The 24,697-nt window shown below is 49.3% G+C and overlaps 1 protein-coding gene across 1 annotated transcript; it reads right to left on the bottom strand.

The window, feature by feature from the left end:
• On the bottom strand, window positions 1-23,621 carry LIPG (lipase G, endothelial type; the record flags this gene model as incomplete). Its single annotated transcript, XM_044431046.1, has 9 exons — window positions 1-1,426; window positions 4,258-4,362; window positions 6,539-6,757; window positions 8,318-8,438; window positions 12,782-13,024; window positions 14,662-14,886; window positions 16,889-17,000; window positions 19,102-19,281; window positions 23,412-23,621. Coding segments are annotated over 9 exons (1,437 nt in total), but the record flags the coding sequence as incomplete, so codon positions are not given.
• Window positions 23,622-24,697: the final 1,076 nt, after the last annotated feature.

Here is a 24,697-nt window from a genome sequence, read left to right as displayed (position 1 = left end):
CGTATATACAAACACAAACATCTGGAAAATAAATAGGGGAGGTGCAAGGATTAGAAAACCTTTTATATACATATCAAACTTCATGACACTTCAGGATCCTTTGTATAAATACATGGCACACACAATTATCAAATGCTTCAGTTCTGCAGGACTAAAACAAACTACATGGAGAATTATCTTGACTTTGGTTGGGACACAACTCTATATATGTGACACTTGGCCCGTATATGTCACACCTGCAATCATCAACGGCCCAAGAAGGCTTGTTTCTAAACTGGCACTGCTTCCTTCTCCATGTTGTGCAGAATTAACCCACAATAGCTTTGCTTTGTGCGTGATCAAGGTAAAATTCTACCTTTGACTGGGCACTTCTGTAGCATATCCATAGTGCTATGCTTTCCAAACTTTTTATAGCCACACCGCTGTTGTTTTTCTGAATTACAACTGTGGGCATGCTGCACACACATCTGAAGTGATTTCTCATTAGTAAGTGTGCAAACACAAGCAGGAATCATCTCCCCATTGCAGAGCGTACCCTGAGCTGTTCCTGTTTTGAGTGTACCGCCTCTTGACTGAAGAAATCTGCCGCGTGAACTAGCAACCTACAGTCCCTTCAAGTTAGTGGGGAATGAGCCCCAAGGCTACCTGCAGAGGGGGGTGCAAGCACAGAAGATCACAGCGATGTAACACCCCAGCTTCTGCTGAGGGGGTCCTTTGGGCACGCCAAAGGCTTCAATTATCATCTAGCTTCTGAGAGCACGTTAGCAGACTTCTCTTGGCCCTATGGAGCCTTGTGGGCAAGATGGAGTTAAGAGCAGAATTTCAAAAAGATAAAATGGCTGGGAATGATGGAAGTTACAGTCCAAGATACCTGGTGAACACCAGGCCGGTTCATACCATTTGATTGATCTGAATGTGAGGATTGGCCTGTAGTAAGGCATGCACATAGATTTTTATTTTTTTTATTTTATTTTTTGCAGAATTGTGCAATGTATTTGTGCTTTATGGACAAGTGCTAGGTAAAGGCAGAGATGTGGCTTCGCATGAAGCAAATATGTTCAGGCACAGAAGGTAGGCTCTCAAAAGGAGGGCCAAGTTAGTAACAGACTGGTTTTTTGTTTGTGTGTAAAAATAATTGTGCTACTCTAAAAAGGTTGACACTGAAGCCATAAATATGTGAAGTTCTCAGAAATGCTGTTCGCATTGTCACAGTTCTTAGAGACCAAGACATCTGTCCTTCAACAGCAAGCTGTTGTAAGTGCTAGCAAGAAAGAAAGAACAATAATAAAATAGAATAATAAAACGTCTTCAGCAACGTCTTTTGCCTGAGCAGTTTTTCTTCTGCAGTTGATTTGGCTGGTTCAGTCCCCAACAGATGCAAAAAGTCAACCATGAAAGGCATTTTCAGTGCAAGCTCAATATTGATCTAAAGGGAGAAGACAGAGAAGAACTTTAAATGACACGAATGCACTTGTACATGGTCCAACAATATTACCATAAGAGGAGCTGTACTGAATGAGGCTGAAGGCCTATCTAGTCCTCTTTCTGTTTTGCACAGTGAGCACCTGAATGTCCCAGGGAAGCTCACAGCCAGGTCAGGAGTGCAACAGCACCCTGCCACCCATGTTCCCCAGCACCTGGTGCACAAAGGCACACTGCCTCTGATACCGGAGGGAATATAGAGCCATAAGGACTGGTCGCCATGGGTGGCCTCCCCCTCCACTGATGTGTCCCAATTCCCTTTGTTAAGTCATCCAGGTTGGTGGCCATCGCAACACCTCAAGATGATACTACAAAGCCACAGAGCGGCGGTGGTGGTGGTGGTGGTGGCCCTCCAGGATTTCATGGGTCAGGTTTGTCAACTGGTGCATTATATGAACTCTCTTTTGACAGAGTTGTTCAAGTTCGGCAAACCGCTAATGGAGGATTCTGTCCACCACACAATGCCAAATCCTCTTTACGGCAAAAGTGTCAACCATTCAGTGAAACTCTGTATATGCTTGGTGGCCATTACAGTAAATTCTGAAAGCTGATATGAAAAACCATTTGTCACGTTACAGTGAAATTTATTTATTTATTATTTATTTATTAAAACATTCTTATGCCGACCCATTCGCCGAAGCCTCGGGGCGGCTTACAACAATAAATTAAAATAATTATAATCTTAAATTAAAAATATAAACATAAGATTAAAATACAAAAATACAATATAAAATAAGCCGCCCTGGCCAGATAAAATCCAATAATATTAACATTTAAAATGCCGCGTAAATAACAAGGTCTTGGCCTGGCACCGAAAAACAAATAACGACGGCGCCAGGCGGACCTCTCTGGAGAGTGCATTCCATAGACTGGGCGCCACCGCAGAGAAAGCCCTCCTCAAGGTACTTTGCCTCCTAATATCTTTCGCGGAGGGTTCCCGGAGGAGGGCCTCTGCTGCCGATCTCAGGGGGCGGCTGGGCATATATGGAAGTAAGGGCATATATGGAAATTCAGAGACGAGCGGCACTATCTCCCAGCCGCAGGAGTGGGCAGAAGGCAGGTGGAGACGTGCTGCCAGATCTCTGAATAATCTGCAAGAGATCAGCAAGTGCACCTGACTGCTCAGCAATTACAACAATTGCAGCCATTCTCATTGCTAAATTAGACTGCTGAAAAAGAATGCTTGTGGGGGAATTAGGAGTGATTTTTTTCCTAGAAAGGACTTGGGAGTTTGGTTTCAGTACTGATTACAAATTTCCGCATGGCCACATGCTCAGAGTCACCCTGTTTCTTAATTCTTAGCATGCCTGCCCACGTGAGCTACAGTTGCACCTGGCTTTGATAAGACAACTTCAGGATTCTAGTAAAAAATATAGAGGTAGATCTTTCAAGCAAGTTTTATTACCTCTGCAGTGCACAACAAATCTGAGAACGGCGTGATGCTGTATTACCAAAAATGAGCTGCATTATTCAAGGTGCTGGTTATCACCTACAAAGCCCTGAACGGCTTAGGCCCTGGTTACCTAAAGGAGTGCCTGCGTCCATATATGCCCCCCCACCGCCCCCTGAGATCGGCGGCAGAGGCCCTTCTCCGGGAGCCCTCCATGAAGGATATTCGGAGGGCGAGTACCCGGAGGAGGGCCTTCTCTGCGGTGGCGCCCCACCTATGGAATGCGCTCCCCAGAGAGGTCCGCCTGGCACCGTCCTTATTTGTTTTTTGGCGCCAGGCCAAGACCTTTTTATTTAAACACTATTTTAACTGTTAATGGTTTATTTGTTGGTTTAAATTGACCAGGCTGGATCCACTATTTTATTTTATTTTTTGTATTTTATTTATTTGATGAATTTTTTGTATTTTATATGGGATTTTAATGATTGTAAGCCGCCCCGAGGCTCATGCGATGGGGTGGCATATAAGTTGTTTAAATAGATAGATAGATAGATAGATAGATAGATAGATAGATAGATAATATTACTTTTTTATTTTTAAGGAAAGAAGATTCATTGCCAGGCCGTGTGAGGAGGGGATGGTGTTCAGTGGTAGAAGGCCCTATTCTCTGCCATGGCATCTCACCGAGAGCCGCAATGGGCTATTTGTGGCCTAAAACTTCCACCCTCTTAACCAGTGGCTTTGCTGGCCAGGGCTGATGGGAGCTATAGGCCAAAACATCTGGCGGACCAGAGGTTGTCCTGGAGGAGCAAGGAAGCAGGAGGTGGCTGGGGCTTCCTCCATGGCCACTCCGTAGCTCACATAACCGCTTCTGCCCACTTGGCCCCTCTAACTCAAGACACAAGCAGGAGCTCTCAAGAAGCCAGGGGTGGCTGACATGGTATACCAAGCAGAGTTCTGGAGCCAAGCATCTGAAATGGGAGGAAGCAGAATGCAGAAGGTCCCAGGTCAATCTCTGGCTTCTCCGGAAGGACTTGGAAAAAATCCAAGGCTGGAAGACCTAAGGGTCTGCATGGATCAGCACAGAAAATCTGGCTATGTTCCTGGGACCTCAGCTGGGGTGTGACCAACCACAAAGGAGGTGACAGCGACACCAAAAATTCCTTCCCCCCTCCGCCCCACAAAGAAGATTTTTAAAAAAACAGATCATTGCACTTCCTACCTGCCTGCTTTGACTACCAAGATCAAACTTCATTCCTTACAAAAGACTTCTTAAGAACTTGAGATCTTTCACGTTTCCTTGAACTTTAGCGCTAAGAACAACAAATCCTTGCAAAATCCTTTCCGGTTACATCAGAGCCTGTGGAATCCAATCTGAGCCTTACATTGTTTGGTTCTTCTTCTGCCAGTCATTTCGACATTTAATGAACCAGAGCTCTTGGCCAGGAGTGATGGTGGTCATCTGGAGGTCTTCTGCACAAAAGGTGTACCTGGAACAGAAGGCAAAAGAAATGCAGCCATCCTAAGCGGAGAGCAATGGACACTGTAGAGAGACCTCTAAAGGGAAAGTCCAATAGCAAATCCAACTTCTGAGCGTTTGTGCTGGTAGGCACATGCAGAATTGTTGGGTGGTGCTGGCACTCTTGGAAGATGGCTGCCACCGGAGGAGCTTCTCTGTCCATAAGATGCTTGCCAGCATGGGCATGGCTTATCACGAAGCCCTCACTTCCCAGCAGGTGAACTGGGGAGACTAGACAAAGCAGTCTGACGTACGAAGCCAGTACTTGGAACCACAACACACAGTGCAGGAAAATTGCTCTTTGACCTGGGGGATGCCAACCGTTTTTTTAAATCTTAAAAATAAAAATTAGGAGGGTCAGGAAGACTTCTGGATAAAAGAGCGGACTCTGTGAGCACAAAGGTTTCCATGGGTACCATGCTGAAGACCCAGGACTACAAGGACTTGGGCTGATGGGGCCACCTCAGACATCTTGGCCTTGATAGGAAAATTAGCCCCCTGTACATATATTGGATTCTGTAGCCTAGAGGTCCGAACCTTTCTGGACCCATGGGCACATTTGGGAATATGGGCATCACTCCAAAATGGCTCCCAGGGACGATGCGGGGAGCGTCCCAGGAAGGATGTGGCTGGTCATGCAAGATCTCCCATGGGGCCCAGCTAGACCAGAAGCACGTGGAGGGGAGCAGGGAGGGAACAGTAAGGCTAGAGGGAGGGAGGGAGGGAGGGAGGGAGGGAAGGAGGCGCTTTCTGACCCATCCAGTCTTCTGTCCACACCAACTTTCCTCCATTGCTCTCTGTCTCCCCAGCCGTGCTCTTTCCCTCTCTCACCCACCCATTTATGTTGTGGTTGCTCTCCAGTCGCAACCCCCGGTCTCCCCTTTCTCTCTCGCCTACATCTTTGCCTTGCTTTCTCTTTCTGCACTCTGGACGGTTGCTCAGTGGCCATTTCAGGTACGAGATGAAACATCTGGCATCCTGATGCTTCTCAATTTTCCACTGAAAACTTCTTAGACGGGGCAGGGAGTGAAGAGCTTGGTGGACACCACAGGGGAGACCCTTGCAGTAGGCCAGCAAGGGATGGCCATTCCTTTGGGTCTGCCTTAAGAGCCTCCAGAGGCATCCAGGTCAGTGATAGACCTTCAGAGGCTGCAGGATCCCAAGCAGCACAGCTCCACTCAACATGGGCCCATATGCATGGATGATGGACTCTGTAGCGGGGCCACCCATTCCCCACCTGGGCATTTTGAGAAGAGAACACTGGAGCTGGGTCCAATTTAGCCAGGCGGCACTGCATATACTGCCCAGGGAACTTCAGCCATTGTGCAGTATAAAGGCACAATGCATACATAAATGCCCCTCTGCCCTCCAGACCCCCAACTACATTTCCCGGGACCAATGAGCATTCTGGCTAAGAATTATGGGAGTTAAACGCCAACACTTCCAGAGGGCAACCAGTTGGAAAGGCTGGTCTGTCTGGAAAGCCGACCAAGATGTACATCCCCCGTTTTATTACGTGTAAAAGCCATGCATACTTGATATTAAAGGCTTGCCATCTCCTGATTTTGTTGGTCAGGTTCAGAGGGACCCAAAAGAACCCTGCCAGGATGAAAATTCCACCAGACACGCATTCCTGCTGCATGCCTTCCCCAGCCCCAGGTACAGTCAATGTTTATTTCAAACAAGACCTTTTGCTAGCCGTTCTTTTGGTGCACCGATGCAGCACTACGTCCCCAAGTTAATATGTAAAAATGCTGGTCAGCAGAAAGCTTTGCCCGAGATTCTTGCATCCTAATTAATATTCACAGAGGTGGTCACTTCCTGCAGGCTAATGTGTACATTTTAATGTGTAACTTGAAAGATAACTTGCCTAAAGCAGCGACTGGTGGGGAGAAAGTGGCAGAGCTGTGCATTGGTTTCCTCCCAAATGCAGTCATTCAGATTAAAGCCAAGCGAGCTACTTGAAACATCTCTCTTTCTCTCTCTCTTACTCACTCATGTTTATGTATGTTCCATAAAAAGGGAATTAGGCCAGGGCTGCAGTTCAGCCAACCTGAGGCCCCTGAACCATGATAACCTGCTTTCTCAATACAGACCGAGAGGGAGACCGAGCTATGCCTCCCTTCGAAATATCCGACTGCACTTACTTCCGCTGAGTTTCACCAGACTTCACCCGGATCCGACGGATTTGCAGCTCTTTGGAGGACTCATCCGGCTGAGACCAGTAACTTTTCAGCCCGCTCCATAAGTTGTACCAGGACTGCGTGGGCCCATCCCAAGTGAGCTTGATCTTCAGAATATCGCCAACATCTTTTTCAGTAGAGACCAGGAAGCTGTTGGTGTGGTTCAGGCCGATCTCCTCGAACCTGAAAGCAAGGCAGAAGAGTTTTGTTAAAGAAAGACAGGCAGAGGACTCCTCCTTGTTCCAACAATGCCACTCCCTCCCCCAAACCGGGTCCTGGTTTATCTAGTCTGGCAGTTTCCCTGAGCTGTGTTTGGGGAATCAGCTTATTGCCCCTTCAGTGGGCAATGAGCAAGGGGGAGAAGCTCATGCCAAAGATGGTCTGTCCCTCATTCCCATCAGCTATGCTAATAGCCAGGAGAATTCTTGGAGTGCTGGTCCTTTGGTGGCCGAAGTGGAACATGGATGCACTAGAAGGACGGGTGATGTCCTCAAGCTTGGGGAAAAGCCCAGGTTTGTAGAATTCAGAGAAAGGCTTAAAAGGGAGTGGGAAGAGAAAGATGTCAAAATAGCCAAATGGAATCACAGGGCTGGAGGGGACCTCAGAGATCATCCAGCCCCACCTGCTGCTTGATGGAGGCTCTGCACTGCAGGGGGCAGCTGCCGCATTCCTGTGAAATGGTCATCCAGCCGCTGCTTAAATACCTCCAGTGTAAAGGTCTGACCAACGCACATTAAAGTGCTACGTGTCTGTTGTGGTACAGGAAGGGGAATGGAACGGGGAATCCTGAAACAAGGCATGGCTAGCCGGCTCCCTGCTGTTGGTCTCCCTCCACTATGAAGGCAGAAGGGTGGGAGGTGTTCCCCCTTCATATGGAGCAACTCCATCCAGCATCAACCCATTCCATGTTCTCCAGCAACCCTCTGGATCTTCTGAAATGCTCACATTAAGCAGCAAACATGCAGCGGTTCCTCAAGACTAAGCTGACGTGGAGAATGTTCCTCAGTACAGGAAACGTGGAACACCACCAGCCTAAGACTGTTTGCCGTCTTTGTGCAATTTCCACTCAATGTGATCATCACTACAGCCTGGCCTTCAAATGCAACAGGCTGATGGTAGCAATGGGCTGAAATTTCGAACTACAGGTGGGGGAGAGGAAAGCCCAATTCTTCAAATGCTCTCCTGTGTTCAGTAAAAAGAATATTCCCTGAAGGAGGAAAACTGGGTCTGCAGGAGGAAGGCTACTCCTTCAGATTGCTCTTGGTTTTCTCCTCGTAGTCTGTGTTTCTTCTTGCAGGGACCCCACCTTTGTGAGCCACCTGCCCCATCCAGGTGCAACTGCTCAGGTGAGGTGAACCTGTCCCATGCTCTTGATCGAACAGCCTGCTCAGCCTCAGGCTACAGACGTGGGCACCATGTGCATGTATGTGTACACACACACTCACTGCAGCATTTGTTGCAATGCAGGTACTTTGTTGGCTCAGTCGTCGGCTTAATCTTAAAACGACCGAGCATCTCAGCCAACTCCAACCTGGTGTGCTCCAGATGTGTTGCTCCCTGCTCATCTGGAGGGCAACAGGTCGGAGAAGGCAGGAGTATCTTTTTCAAACCATTCTCCTGTTTGAAATACACCATTCCAAACGGATTCACTCCAAAACAGGTGTGAAAGTCCAAAGCAAGAGAAAACACCCATTTTAAGGCTGTTGGAGAGGAGGAGGGTGATGTGTAAAATTCCTCACTTACACTTCCAGCGGGAGAGGCTGGGAATCCCCGTTGGTGCCATGCAGCATGACAGAGAAAGTTGGTTTCTTTTCTCCCACGCTTTTGTAGCAAAAAACATGTATTTTCACTTGGTAGTGGAAAACTGTGGAAACATAAGTGAAAACACTGAGCAGGGAGCCATCATCTGGGCAACAAATCCTTTGTTCCATAAACAGAGACAGTTTGCAAGGCAAGAGCCAACTGGCACGAGATTCCTTCTCCTTGCCAAGCAGCTTGCTGCATTCTGTGCACATGAGCCCGGATCAGAAGCAGGTAGCCGCAGATGGAGACCCAGTGGGCCCACGAAACAGCTGCTTTGCACAGACCTTGCCTGCCCCACCTCTCTGCCCCCCTGCAAAGACCAGCCCTGTCACACCAACAGGTTAACTTGCACGCACGCACCCCAGGCTGCCCTGTGAAGGGGCAAGGTGGGCACTTCCTCACGAGGAGGGGTTGGTCTCCTGCTTACATTCTGAGCCACGGCAGCTCTTTGTAGGAATAGATCCAGTGGTCCAGATAATGGGACGTTCAGATAACACATGAAAACTATTTTCTCTTTAAAGAAGGGTGTGTTTTCCTATACCCAGGATTTGAGAATGCTGCCATCACTGCCTCCTCCGTCCCTAAAGCTGGACCCAATAGAGTAGACAGCTTCATGGATGATGCAGCTGTGATCAGAGTCAAAGGACAGAGTCCTGCTGGCGTCAAGACCAACATCTGTTTGGCTGTTGCTAGAAGATGACCAGACCAGGTCAACCCTTGGCTTCTCCTCTTGTCCCAGGACACGATCCAGTAGTGGAAGAAAGTGCTGGTGTGCGCTCATTCTCAGACTGGTGTGGGTTTGGGATCCGACTCCTGGATTTCCTTTTCAGAAGGCAAGTTGATGCCAGTGAGGCATTCCTTGCAATTTGGGGTCATGAGCTTGGTGGACGTCCAAAAGTACGAGTCACAGTTGCCAGCGGGACTGTGTCAAAGAGAACTCGATGCCCAATTTATCTTTCTCTTGCATGACCAGAACCTCTCCTACTATCTAGACCAGCTTTCCCCAACCTGGCACCACCCAGACGCACGGGATGATAAGTCCCAATGGGCCACACTGCTGGGACGGACGAGATCTGTAGCCCAACAGAACTGGGCAGTGGCAGGTCAAAGGCAACAGCTCTGGACCTTTGAGCCTGGCATTCATTAGGTCAAGTTTAGTAATCAGGCCCTACAAACAAACAGAGGGGTTGAAAACTAGATTTGGCGGAACCCCCCACCACTCTCTGTTAAAACTAGAATAAGCTATGCTGCAACATTCAGCCAGAAAGCACTTCCTGAGCCTCCCACTTGTAAAGCAACCCAGTTCACATATGCAGGCAATGCATTTGTTTAAAACATGGCGGCTTGTTGCGCATCAACGGAAGATGGAAAGCACACTCCAAGCAGCATGTCTGCCATTTCGGCTTTTGGCTTAGAGACCCACAACCAGCTCCTTTGTCACTTGCTGAAGGTGACCTCCAGACCTGTGCCATTCAGCTTTTTAGGCTCAAGTAACCCAGAGGAGAACTCAACAGGTTACCACCAAACAGCCCAGCATTCCCCATTCAAACCTTGCCCACAGCAATCTACAAAGGAGCCAGTTGTGCATGCAGAGTAAAAATGGATTGTGCAGGCATATCGCCTGCCTGCCCGCCTGCCAGTCTTTCTCCCAATTGCACATGACAGTCCACTGTTTTTCAAACTGATTGGTCGGCATTATATGCAAAGAGCTTCAGGGAATGCCTGAGGCTAAGAACCATAAAAATATGGCAAGTAGACACAGGGCTGTCTTGACGCATGGGCCTGATGGGCACTTGCCCGTGGGCCCCATACTAATCTGTGCATGTTAACCCTCGGAAAATTGGAAAACTTCCAAAATTAACCGTAGTTGTACTTGTCATAGGGGCCCCAGTACCCTGCTTTGCCCGGGGCCAGTAATGCTGTTAAGATGGCCCTGAGCAGACACCCGTTCAAGGGATGGCAGGCCAGGCCATTGACAGAGCATCTTCTCTACATGCCTAACATCTCCCTGCTTCAGTTTCAGAACTAAGTGTCTCTAGTGAAGAGTGGCGCAGCCGGGAAAATGGGCGAAGGGCAGCAGTGGGAAGTGCTCTCTCCCCCGTCCTCTGCCATCTAGCAATGGTGAAGATGACCTCCGTTCCTTCCTGTTTCGGATGGCACTGGCCCTCTCGCAAACAAGGGGCTGTATGGTGTACGTCAGCCAGTATCGCCCCAGAGAAGATCCCCTGGTTGCTGTGGTGCAGGTTTCCCCAACTCATGGACTAGGTTGGGCTGCAACACAATGCACAACAAGCACCGTGTTTTATCTCGTTGGCTGAACTGACCAGGAGGGAAAAGAACCGCAGAGCAGCAGGCTCAGGCGCCACCAGTACGAGGAGGATGGGGCAAAGCTTTCTTCTCACTTGCTGGCGAGGAAAGCACTAGAAGCGGAAACAGCTGAGCCACGGGGCAGGTGGGCAGGAGGCACGTGAGCAAGCAAAGGATGCCCCTAGAGAGGGGAGAGCAAGCCACGTTTTGCACGTGAGCCGGTTCGGGGAATGGAGAGCTCAGTCGGATATCCATCTCTCGCCCCTCTGTGTCCTGCTGTGGAATCCACTACACCAGGAACAGAGAGAGAGCAGGTTGAGGCGTCGACCTGCAGCATCCCCGACCATCAGCCATGCTGGTGCGTCTTCGGGGGACTGACTGTGAGGTTGTGATGCAGAAGGCTAGACAAACTTTAGCGGTAGGGGGTATGGGAGGGAAGTAGGCCCCAGGGAAAGGCTTCTTGAGAAACCAGAGAAGCCGTTTTCTACGGACAGCTGTGGAGGCAGTGCTGTTGCAAAAGAGGAGGCAGCATTCAGAGTCGCGGGGATGAACAAAAAGGCCAATCTGGCGAGCACAAGGAAAATGAGGCATGACGTGTGGGAGTCGGCGCATCCATTGGTCTCCCAACCAGGATTTACTTCTACAAATCAAACACACAAAGCATTGCTGTGGCATGGAAACTCTGCATTCAGAATCTGTTTTCCATTCTCTCCCCACAGTTGGCATTCTACGGCAGCCGGCATCAGGGGGTTGTTGGAAGGACGGGGCTCCCAGCTCAAGGGTTCTGTTTTCCTTGAAGATTTCCCTATTTCTACCAACGCTGAGGTTCCCCTGATGCAATTAGAGGGATACTTTGATGTACAAGAAAAGCGGGGGAGGATACACCTCTGTTCAGAGGAACGGTTGGAAGGATTGCCTCCTGGCTTCCCATCTGCTCAAAACTGTCCTCCTCTTAGTGTGGTTTATCTTCTCTGCAAGCTTTCCTCCGCTTCTAGCTGAAGTTTGGGGCAGTTGTCTCCTTATTCTGAAGGAGACACATGCCAGACCGATGCCAACTGAAGCTCTAGCTCACCCTTTGATGAATGCCGTGAGAGCCAGTGTGGTGTAGCGGTTAAGAGCACAGGACTGGGACTCAGGCGATCCGGGTTCGAGTCCCCACTCAGCCATGGAGCCAACTGGGTGACTTTGGGCCAGTCACAGACTCTCAGCCCAGCCTACCTCACAGGGTTGTTGTTGTGGGGATAAGATGGAGGAGGAGAATGATGCAAGCTGCCTTGAGCCCTTTGTAGGAAAAAGGCAGGATATAAATCGACAAATAAATAAAATAAATGATGACTTCAGTCTCTTGGTGGGAGCAAGATGAACGGCTGCTGTCCAAGGGCGGCACCCAGTCGCACTGAGCCGCTGGTCCCTCAGCTTCAGGGCAGAATTCACCCCTAAGAATGGCTACTCCAGGGGTTCCTGACCAGGGGCCTCCAGATGGTGCTGGACTCCAACTCCCATCCACCTATGGCCAAGGTGGATGGGAGTACCAGCCCCTCACTGCGAACACAAGAGCGGCATCTGTCTGCGCCATGCCACGCAACATGCTAGTGGAAACCAAGTTCTAAGTGCAGAAGCAGAACCTGTCTCAAGCTGCCTTTGTGCAAGAGCGAGTGTGCAAGCGGCCATGGATTCCCTCGCACAACCCTTTGTGCAGCCAGCTGCGCAAGCCTCATGGGCACACGCTTGTGTAATGGAAAGGCCAGCACAATCTGAATTGGCAGAAGGGCACTGCTGAATGGCGTCCCAAGGTTTTAAAGAAAAAGAGTTGCTTATCTGCCACAGTCACACCACTGATTATTGGCAGAAATTATCTGAAGAGGTTCGCCCTTGGCCTGTTCCCTCAAAAGGAACTGCAACTTGAGTTCTTCTCAAACATGGGTCCCCCCGTTGTTGGACTCCGACTCCCATAATCCCAGACTGTGGCCAGGATGGTGGGTGTTGGAATCCAGTACCATCTGGGGGCCCAACGGATGTTGGAAGCGTTATTTTCCACAATACACACACGCACACACGTGTATTCCCAGAGACAGGTGGGAGAAGGAACCTGCCTACCTTTGAAAGGCATGCCAGCCCGCGTCTTCAAGTACATCCTGTTGCTCGCCCTGCCCCTCATTTTCCTGGCGTTGTAGCCTATGCCACTGCAGCGGTTCTTACGGCAGCTCAAGCAGATGCCCTTCCGGAACCGTTCGGAATCCGAGCACTTGAAGGCAAAGCTCTGCTTCTCCTTGTTCACAAGCGAGTCCACAAACAGGTACACTGACCGCTCGTGCTCACACCTCACCGCCTCCCCGAAATCTAAAAGGAAGGGGAGGGGACGGGGTGTCAGGTAAGCATGGCAGGGCAGGAACCAGATTCTTGGCATGCTGCTCCTTGGTAGTCGTGGGGAAAGAAAAACATGCAACGAGACCGCCCGGTCCACTGTGATTCGGAACGAGACACACTGGGCCTTGGACCAGGCAGGCGTACAGCCAGAAATTTTGCAGTGTGACCCAGCAGCTTTGAAACAAATCCAGGCTGCACTAAAACACAGGTGGTTTAATATGCTGAAGCCACTGAAATATTTAAGGTGACACTTTGAATAGGATCAGGGGTGTTTGCCAAGGGCTTCTCTATCATCCTAATGCCTTTGTACTACTCACTGGCGGGGAAGGGTTGGAGCCACATTAAAGAACTGAAAGAGCAAGTGTGTTGAACAGCCTTCTCCAGGATTGTTGGACTGCAGTCCCCATCATTCCCAGGCAACCTGACCAATGGGAGTTATAGCCCTGCACACTGAAGGGCACCAAATTTGGGAAAGACTAGAAAAGAATATTGCCAGAATTATTTTCCTTCCTGTTTCCATAAATGAAATGTATGAGAAGGTGTTTTTAAAAATTAAGAAAACATTTGACCTACAAGCAGCACTTTCCATTATTCCAAGTGCTTCACAAGGTTTCTGCAGATGAGAAGTAATCCATCTGCCACCCTGCAGGCGTTTTTGACTATAATGCCCTTCACTGCTGACTACTGGCTGCAGTTTTTGGGAGCTTTAATCCATCCTACCTGGAAGGCACCCAATCCACCTATTTCTGATCTAGCTGAAATCCTTTAAACAGCCCTGTAATTTAAAGGCACAATCCTATGCATGTTTAGACAGAAAAAAGACCTACAGGATTGCCCCACTGACATCACAATTATTATCCCCATATTGCAGGCGGGAGACTGAGGCTGACTGGTACAGGCAAGATTGGAACCAGGGCCTTCCTGGTTAGAGGGTCAGGTCCTTGCCAAGGTTTTCAACAGTATTATTATTGCTTGTCACTGGCAAGTGCAAGCATTTTACACGGACTTGCCTTGTTATAATCCTTACAAGAACTCTGCGAGCTAAGAATAGTGTAGTTAAACTGGCAGTGGTTAAAGTGATCTCGCCCAGCCTGGTGCCCTCCAGACTTTGGGACCACAACTCCCAGAATTCCAGAGCACCGGCCATGCTTGTGGGACTGGCTAGGTAGTTAAATCAAACCACCTGGTTGGGTAAGGCTGGGCGGGAGTGAGCCATGAAACTCACGGGGTGATCTTGGGTCAGTCAAGCTCTTCGCCTCGCCCTCCTCACAGGGCTCTTAGCAGGAAGAGGCCGGGAAATCCACACCTGTGTACATCACACTTTCCCCAACAGAAGACGGTTGGGATACAAGTCAGGCGAAGATTATTCTCATTCCTATTGCAGATGAAGACAGGACAGCTCTGCCCACGAGAATCTCTGGGGGCCTTGCCCAGCCTGAAGTCCTCCAGAAGGGCTCTCAGCCACGAGGAGCAATTACATTGCTACACTCCGTTGTACCACTGCGTTCTGCCACCTCTCCAGAGAAAAGCGGTTCTTGGTGCTGGAGGGCTTCATTCCAGACCCAGCCACCTCGCAATCCGCTCCAACGCGACGCTGCAGTTGAACTTACTCCCATAGGCCAATGCGCCGATGACCTCAGTCAGGCCACACCCCGGCTGGCTGTCTCCTCCGTTGGGGTAGACGTCGAGGTGGCCCACGGGCATCCGGATCCCGATGCTGAAGCCCAGCGTCTCCCGCGTGTAGGTGTGCAGCACGTCCACGAAGTCCGCGTCATCAGGAGAAAGGCGCCTGCTGGGATCGGCACCCTCAAACATCGGGCCAGCTGGATCCAAGCCTGCAAGAGCAGAGGCCGCCCGTCAGGCCTTCAGCCGAGACGCCACAAGCATCCTTCTCTCTAGCCCAGCCTGCTCAGGGGCCTTCCCATTCACTGCCGCCAGACCCTTTGAACTGGAGCTGCCAGAGGTGAAGCCCAGGGCTACCAGGGAGAATAAGATTATTAAGGGCTACTAAGCCTGACGGCCATCTGCTCCCTCCAATAATAGGGGCAGGGAGACCATATTTCATCAAGAACATCAATGTTGGTTCTATATTGCCCAATAGTGGAAGCTCTCTGGTATAAAAATAAGTACAAAAATAAAACTGGCACACAACAAAAAATCAAACATAATAAAAGACTGGGTGACATTTCTATATGTTGCATTTAAAACAGTTAAAATGCCTAAAACAGTTGCAGCAAGAACCAGACCTGCTGGAACGGCCAAGCAGATCCCATCATATGCCATTAAATGCCAGGTGGAAGAGGGCAATTTGATGCTGGAAAGAAGGCCGTGTTGGCAGGGAGCTTGGGGTGGGTGGGGGTAGTGCTGGAACTCTGGCCATGATTCTGGGCTCCCCATCGGGGCACTCGGTTGTCCACTGTGTGACCAGGAGGGTGGATCAGATGGACCTTGGACTGACCAGCAGGGCTCTGATGTTCTTCAGCACGGAAGAGCAAGACGAAGTACAGGAACGGGCAACAAAATCAAGCAAAGGCGTAGTGCAGCTCCCTGATGGGGAAAGCAATATCCGGGATTGCTCGGCTGAGAAAGGCGGCAAGTGAGATGATACGTACGAGAAGTGTGCGAAATTATGCATGGTGAGGAGAAAGGGATAGTGGGACACTGTCTTCTCTCATAACACTAGAACCCAGTAGGGTCATCCCATGAAGCTGACTGGGAGGAGATTCAGGAGAGGGAAGAGTCCTTCATCCAGGACCTAGAGAAGCTGTGATATGCTCTTCCACAGGATGTAGTGATGGCCACCAGTCTGGAGGACAAAAGCGGACTGGACAAATTCATGGAGGAAAAGTCTAGCAGCTGCCACTAGTCCTGATGGCCATATGCCACCCCCCGTATCAGAGGCAGTTTGCCCACAGGCACCAGTTTGGGGAAAGAGGGGCAGGAAGGTGCCGTGGGTTTCCCCTGGACAGCAGTCTGGCTGCTGTGTGGGCCCAATACTTTGACTGTTGCATGGACCAAATTCTGTGTAGCCAGAATGCTACGCTTTGTCTTCCGCCAGCAGATCTTGACTGAGGTTGTGTGTAGCACTGAACTGCGGCCCATCGCCTCCTTTCTGCTGCTCAGTCACAGAATCGCAGAAGAGTCAAGTGGGAAGGAGCCAAAAAAGCCATCCGATCCATCCCTTGGTCAATGCAGGACTCCAGCTTAAAGCATCTCTAAGGAAGGGAAGATGCTGCCCAGCTGGATGTCAATGCGCCCCACAAAGTCTCTCCCTGCTTGTTTTAACTCGTTTAGGCAAGTCTTGGGAGTCACCATGGACCACTGAGGTGAGGCCCATAAATACACTGGTGAGGAGCATGGGCCCTCTAGTTGTTGTTTGGCTGCAACTCCCATCAGCCACTGGTGCAGGATGATAGAAGCTCCTCACCCTTGCTGTAGACTCCTTTCCTGTCTCTCTCTCAAAGCTAAAGCACAGCTTTCTTCTCCGAGGCAGCATCCTACCTTCCAGGTGTGTCAAACTACAACTCCCTTAATTCCCAGCCAGCAGGGAAGGATGGGAACTGTCATCCGACACAGCTGGAAGGGGCCAGGCTGGAGAAGGCTTGTCTGGACAGAAGCAACAAGCAGCTTCCGCACTTCCCACCTCTGCTACCTGACAGCGAAACGCAGTCTGTCCCAATTCCCTGAAGCACCAAAATGTTAAGCCGCCAGTTTAACTGGGTTCAGATTGAAAAGAGTGTTCCAAGCAGAGAACCGGACCTGTGGTTGTTCCAGAAGGACAGCGCGCCACACTAATAATTGGAAGGGAAGGTGGAAAGCCTTATTGTCCTGGCTTACCTGTAATTCTGCCTACTTTCCCCTGGACGTAGCTGCCAGTGAATCCAGCAACGTGGGCCCCGAGGCTGTAGCCGATCAAGTGGACATTCTGGAGCTGGAAATGCCCTTTCTCCTGCAAGGGCAACAGCGGCAGTCAGGATGTGGGCGAAACGCTACTGTTAGGTAAAGCGGGGACGCAAAGTACAGAGAGGAAGCGGTGAAGAAGATGCTGAATGGTACCAATTTACATAATACTGGGCAGCCCACTAGCAATGACGACAGGGTGATTTTGAGGGCAGTGCAGAACAAACGCTTGACTGATTTGTGCTGTTGTTGATAGTTGTTGCTTGACCACAGCTCCCATCAGCCCCAGACAGCACCGTCAAAGGGCAGGGGTGATGGGAACAATAGTCGAACCACCTCTGGAGAGCCTTGGTTTCCTAGCCTCAAACTACTAGAGGATGTAGAAGAACAATACACAGTAGGCTGTCTACTTAAGCCCCATTCAATTCAATGGGAGTAATCTAAGTAGGACTAGACAAAGGAATCAAATTTCTCAAGGCCCTAAATGCCTGTGCCCCAGAACAGTTGGTCACAGGCCTGAGCAGAGCGGAGGCAACCCTGGATTTAATCCTAAATGGGGCTGCTCTGACCTGGGACAGGAGGTGGGTGTCATCATACCAGTGAAAGCAGATTTAGATATGCAAGCGCAAGATGGTCAAGAAAATGCCACCACTTTTGACCTTAAAATAGAAACTGTTCTGAAATGAAGGAATGTGTAAAAAATGAGGTGGGAAGTGAGCCTCAGAAAGGGTAATTCCCCGCCCCCCCAAGTCCTTGCCAGTTACTCAAAACTATCATAGAAGCTCAGCTAGATGTGTTAGGAAAGTCCAGGAGGTCACTGGGATGGAACATTAGAAAAAAGAGGACCTCCTTCAGAAAATGGAAGCCCTGCCCAAATAAGGGAAACAGTGGGGAGCACAGACTTACACAAAGTGACTGTGCAGTATAACCCTTCCTAGACTGCACCACTTTGCATGGCCATTGGGGGAAATCACCATCTTGGATGCTCCCTCACAGGAAGACCTTGTCTGTACAAAAGCAATCACTTCTGAAAAACGGTTAGAGATGAATGCATTAGTTTATGCGTAGGTAATTCATTTCCTCTTGGTGGGGGAAATTCAGGTGTGCCCTCCCCTACCTGCAGTCTGAAATGTTGCAGTCCAGGAAGGGCTGTACCAAGCAATGCCATAACTAAGCAGTTCAGAAAGTGTGGTTCAGTTGACAAGGTGGTCACAGAGAGGATGGAAAGCAGCAGCTTGGAAGAACAGGGCGGCTGAAAGGTGTGGGAGCTGATTCAGAGACAGTTGCCTGTTCATGGTGGGGAAGATGGAGGGGTGGAAGGAGGAACCGAAGCAGAGGAACCCACGCTAGCCTCTCCTTGGAGGTGAGCGCCATGGAATGAAGCAGCCGATTCCCCAAGGCAGCATGTAATCAGTACTGAATCAATTGCAAGCAGTGAATTAATACTTGAGAAGAAACTTCCAAAGCACTGCAAGGAGATCACACTCCAAGAGGTTCCGGATGAGCGTTCCAGGATACACAGACTCAACTGTGTACCCCAGACAGTGCGGCATAGTGGTTAGAGAACTGGCCTGGGACACGGGAGATCCAGGTTCTAGTACCTACTTGCCCAGGAAGTTCACAGCATGCCTTGGGGCCAGTCATTGACTCTAATCTACCTAAGAGGATAAAACAGAGAGACGGACGTTCCTTGCAGGAAAAAAGTCAAGATATAAATGCGGTAAATAAATAAATTTGCACCATAGGAGTGGTCCAAGCATTAGCAGCACCATCTATGCTGGAGATCAACAGCTTGGCACACGCTTTGCAAATGCGCAAGCACTCAGTCATGCATCTGCAAGACAGCCAGCGTGGCGTAGTGGTTAAGAGCGCGGGACTGGGACTCAGGAGATCCGTGTTCTAGTCCCTGCTCAGCCATGGAGCCAACTGGGTATTTTGAGCCAATCACAGACTCTCAGCCCAACCTACCTCGCAGGTCTGTTGTTGTGGGGACAAGACTGAGAGCAGGAGGAGAAAAAGGATGTGAAGGTCACTTTGAGTTCTTTGGAAAAGGTGAGCTATGCATCCAATACATTTCACAGCTTGGTCCTTCTTGTGCAAATGCCATGCTCGCTGCATAGACTTGGGAGGTCTCGGCTTGCATGTTTTACCTGCAACCAGTTCAGGAGCCGTGCGATCTCCTTCCCGACGACCCTGGTGTTGTTCACTGCATCAGGATAGAGCTGGTGAGCCAGAAAAAGCCAGTCAACCACCACCACGTTGGAATACCTCTCTCGTCCGTGCAGGGCCGACACCATGCTGCCAATCCATTGCTCAGATATGCCACTCATCTGGAGGGGGAAAAAAATCTTCCTTAGGTCTCTTCGGATTCTGGGAAGAGTAGAGGTGAACCTGTAATCAGTTCTTGGGTTGTTTAAACCATGAGCTGCTGGCGTATTGTCTCCACTTTCGCTTCTGCTGTTAACAACTCATTCCTTAGTCGTTACCATGAATCTGAGCCTGGAAACTCATCCACTCATGGCTTTTTTTGTTTTTTACTTTTTTTTTTTTTTTTTTTAGCCACCTAGGAGATTTTGCCCCTCTCCAATGGCCCCTCCTCTGAGGGAAGAAATTGCAAAGGGTGACGAACTTTTTGGGGTTGTCCCCGATTAAGGAGAACTGTCATCTTTTCGACATCACGTTAAGGCCTCCTCTAATTCCATATGATCCATTCTTTAACCCAATGGCCATTCTCTCTGCTGATGCTTAAAATAGTGTTGCATGCAAAATATTTTTTAAAAATTATGTCACTATGTTGTAATCCTAAGGTTTAATCATTGCAAACCACCCAGAGAGTTTTGGCTGCTGGGCGATATACAAATGCAATATTTAATGAAAAGAAAATGAACATATGGAAGTGCCAGAAGCATTTCTACAGACAAATAACTGCCTGGAAGTCCTACAGTGTCATGGCAGCCAAGTAGCCTAATTTCAAAAGGGCTCCGCAAGCGATCTCTACGGACCTCTGGCACATGCTAACGGTTCCTCCCCTGGCAGCCTGCAGGGAGAGAAAGCGGGAGCAGGGGTACGCCTGCCAAAGTTTGGTTCTGATCCCACCCACTGCTCTCTCTGGCCCTGAGCGGCGTTGCCCCGAGATTGCCTGTTACCCGAGGAGGAAAGCAGTCCCTAGCAGCGGACAGGGTCCATGCCCCAGCCTAGTGTTTCAGAACAGCAGTTATTCTGCCCTGCTTTGGTGCAGATACTTTCCATCCTGGGCGAGTCACCCGAAGATTTCAAAAGCAAAGCCGGAGCTGCAGTTTGGGAGGTGCTGCTTTGGCAGAGAGACGCCTGGAGCCGGTGCCCCTGAGCTCCATTTTTCAAATATGGTTTCAATTTCATATTGAAGCATTATGGAGTTTTGTTGCGTGGTGTTTTTGCATTTTACTGTACGGTATAAATTGGTGCTAACAGCCCAGCGAGCTTTGGGTAGTGGTGGCATTAAAGTGAAATAAATGAAAGGAAATGAAGGTGAGATAAGATGAAATCCCCGCATCCGTTATAGCCCGTTCCGTTACTTAGGAGCTGACCTGGGGACGAGGAAGCTCACAGATCTAATACCAGCCTCAAGAGCAAACCTTGGCGCACTGACATATGCCCCTTCCCCTCCTGGCGCCATACACTTATGCGTGTCCACTCAACACACAAAGATGCCTTTGAGTGTCTGAAAAAGGCCTCAGACCTGCTATCTTTCAGCAGCATCAGCGCTACAGCCCTGGAGAGAAGGGTTTGTTGCTCCCCTAATGAACCAGAAGCAGAAGTCAGCAACCAACCCTGCAGAGGAACAAGCCCCAATCCTTAGACTGGCCACTCTAAACCAGGTACCCCGCTGCCTTCCCAGTGTTTTTCTTAGACCTCCCAGGATCCCTGGATATTTATTTACTGATTTTATTTATTTTTGGATTTATATCCTGCCTTTTTCCTACAAAGGCTCAAGGCAGCTTACACCATTCTCCTCCCCCATCTTATCCCCACAACAACAACAACCCTGTGAGGTAGGTTGGGCTGAGAGACTGTGACAGGCCCAAAGTCACCCAGCTGGCTCCATGGCTGAGCGGGGACTCGAACCCAGGTCACCCGAGTCCCAGTCCCATGCTCTTAACCACTACACCACACTGGCTCCCATATGGGCCATACTGACAAGGGCTTAGCAGATCTGTAGTCCAAAAGAACTGAAGCATGCCAGGTTTTCTACCATTGCACCGAACAAATCATGGATAGAGATTTCCTGGCTTGTTTGGCCACTCCCACAGGTGGGAGGAGCCAAGTGGGAGCAACAGAACAGCACGTGCCTGCACGCCATATTGTTCCATCGTGCTCTGTGTGCAGCACAACTATTCTCCTTTTGTTAAAAAAAAGTGAGGATCCCCACCAACTCCATAACAGCCACTTCAGAGACCAGTTTAAAAGAAGATACTGAAAAGCCTTGTAAAAACCAGGGCAGTCAGAGCAAATCCAGCCCGGACGGGACGAGGCATTTCTCTTTTTAGCCCCTCGGCTCTTGTAGCCCCCTGGGGAAAAACGATAGCAGGCACTACGCCTCAGTGACATTTTTAGACACGTGATTCCCGTACACAGCACCAAGCAAGATGCTTCACTTCAGAGCCAAACTTGGGTTCGGTCTTGGTGCTTCCTGTGAAAATGTGCAAGCTTAGTTGGTGCAGCATCCACTGCTGCTATGTGCCATCGAGTCACCTCCAACTTATGGCGACCCCGTGAATGAAAGCCCTCCAAATTCCCTGGCCATCCCTGCAGGGCCTAGTGAGAGCGAAGCAAGAGCAAGGAGCGAGGCGGAGCAGCATATTGGTTGGCTGGAGAAAGCAGAGAGGAGAGACAGCTTTCCCCCCGGCGGCACGTGTGTTGCCCGTCAGAAGCTGCGTGCTGTGCAGGTGGGAGACAGAAGAAGCCCCAAAGATGTGGGCAGCCGATATGACCCGGGGCACTGCTGCCTGGTATGAGGAAAAAGAAAACGGGAAGAGAGCAGAGCGCCGTTTCCCAGCCTCTTAAGTCTAAATGGCTTGGAGCCAGGTTACCCGAAGGATGTCTCTTTGCATGTTACCTACACAAATCATAAAGCCATCGGAGGCCTTCCTGCAGGTGCCTGTCCCAAGGAGTCCACACAGTGGCCAACAGAAAGGGCCTTTTCAGCAATGGCCCCCTTTCCACACGATCCTCTCTCCAGAAAGGCTCTCTGCGTGGTCTTTCTGCGTACCCAGCAAAGATCTCCCGGCCCACCCAGCAGGCATCTTAAGACTTGTTTTGAGCACTTTTCGATTTTTGCATGCTTTTATCCCTGGTGGTGGTTTCACTATCTGTTGCAACTGGGTTTATTGGTCCTGTTTTATTGTCATTGTTGTAGTAGTCTGTGCATTGTTTCCAAATTGTACACTGTCCAGAGAACTTTGGTTACTAGATGGTTTTTGAAAGCAGTAAACACCGTCGGCGGGACACAGAGAATTCCAGCGCTTCCCCAGAAGGGACTCTCGGTCAAAGTTCCAAGGGAAGCCACTGTGGTAATCAGGGGGTCATTCTTCGTTACGATCAAGGCCACCTTTCCTCCAAGCAGGCATGCCTCATTCCCCTGCCCCCCTGCCCCCCCCCCCCCGCACTTTATTCTCAATGAAACTCACATGAGGAAAGTTATGCAAAGAGCTGGCAGGGAACACTTCAGCTGAGTAGGAATTACAAGTTGTGTCTCCAAACTCACAAGGCCCTAATTTCTGCAAGACGAGTGAGCTACTCTGGGAAACCAAAAACAGGGGCTAGTTCAACTGTATTCCTGAATTACCCAGGAAACAAAACAGTCCGGTATTTGTGGCCTATTTACAGTTAAGATCCCTACTGCCTGAAATTTTTATGGGTCTCAGTTAGGGATGTATCAAAACAGGGAAATTTATTTTGTTTAAGCTCAATGGATTCCCCACCCGTTTCTGATCCAATGGATTGGAACAGGGCCAAGTGAGGATTTTTTGGACTTCTGGATCACATTGTGTATATTTTTTAAAAAACTACCAATGGAACTAGATACATTTAAGGGAGTCCTCCCATTCCAGAGACCTAATAAGAGTGAGTGTAGATGCTATAACTTACCAAATAAGATGCGCTTTGTATTGAGCTATATCACATCTTTGATTTGAGAAGGCAAAATTCACTGGAGAAGACAATCACATCAAAGTCAAAGGCAGAAGAGGAAGAATTGGGATGGATCCATTGCATAAAGGAAGCCATAGCCTTGAGTTCACAAGAAATGAGTTGGGCTGTCAAGGACAGGACATTCTGGAGAGAATCTTAATCTCCATCCATCCATCCGAGACAGCTCAACGGCATGCAACAACAACACAAAATTATACATACATGCCTAAGTAAGGCAATGCTACCAAAAGTACACATCCACTTAATTGGTCCTCTCCCCTTGTGCACTTACTGTCCAGCCATGAATAATAACGAAGGTTTTAGCAGAGAGGTTGAATTTACAGTCTTCCAGATGCTGGTCTTCACCAATGGTGAGGAAGCAGCCTTGGTACTCTGAGTCTGCAGAGGTGTAAACACAGAATTTCACATGCAGCTTCTGGCCTTTTGATGGTTTTTCTCCTTGTGCTTGCAGCTGAGAAATGCTGTCATCTGGAATAAAAGTATTTGAAGTTTAGCAGTGGGCAAAGACCCTGAAGAACTACAGAGTGTTTTTGAGTTATCTAAAGCAGGGGCATGAAATCTGTCACCCTTTGGATATTGCTGGACTCAGAGGGCTGTGCTTAAGTCTTGCTTAAGTGGGTTTTCTGTGGGCACCTGGTAGGTCTCTGTATGAACAGAATGTTGCACTAGGTCAGTGGTGGTGAACCTCTGGCACGCGTGCCACAGTGGGCACACAGAGGCCTCTCTGTTGGTACGCAAGCCAAGTCGCCCCAGCATCACCCCAGCAGCCAAACATCAGATAACAGAGCATACAGGGGCCATGTGCACGCTCAGAAAGGAGTAGCGGCGCCAGGTGATGACATCACAAGCCATGACTCATTAGCCGCGACTTGTCCGAGGTTTCACATGGCCGGTCGGTGCACTGCCAAGGATATATATAAGTTTGTATCATTGAAAGCTCTGTTATTGTGTTTTTCTTTTGAGACAAACGATGTTAATGTATGAGTTGTTTTTTTCTAAACTAAAACCTCAGTATTCAGGTTTTATTGCAGTGTTGACACTTTGCAATAAATAAGTGGGTTTTGCAGTTTGGACACTCGGTCTCTAAAAGGTTTACCATCACAGCACTGGGTGGACCCTTAAACCTGATTCAGCCCAGTTTTTCTCATGTTTTTACCTGTGAGTTACAGGTAGCCACAAGCTTACATAAACTCTCCCTTCTTCACGGAGAGATATAATGTATGGAAGTGGCAGCTCTTCACACAAGCAGAAGCACTTGCACGAACTCATTCCTTGCGTATGTTACATGGTACACGAATCCCTTGCAATTCCTGGCCAGCCTTCCACTGGGGATTTACGGAATGGTTTGGGCCAGCCAGTTTTCCTTCGGAAGGAAATAAAACCCTATCTCACAGGATCATCACCAAGGCTGACAATTCCAATTATTTGTGCAATGCCCCGAACAATTTCTTAGAATATTATTAAGCCTGGGAGCAACAAGATACTGCACGTTATTCACAGGAGACAAGATCCAATCCAAAGGCAAACAGGAACGACTGAGAGGCAGAGTTACACAGA

Source organism: Varanus komodoensis, unplaced genomic scaffold (assembly GCF_004798865.1).
Source record: "Varanus komodoensis strain SLA01 unplaced genomic scaffold, ASM479886v1 scaffold22, whole genome shotgun sequence".
In the NCBI taxonomy this organism is placed as follows: domain Eukaryota; kingdom Metazoa; phylum Chordata; class Lepidosauria; order Squamata; family Varanidae; genus Varanus; species Varanus komodoensis.
The sequence above is the reverse complement of the archived record's forward strand: the minus strand, read 5'-3'. Positions and strand labels throughout refer to the sequence as shown.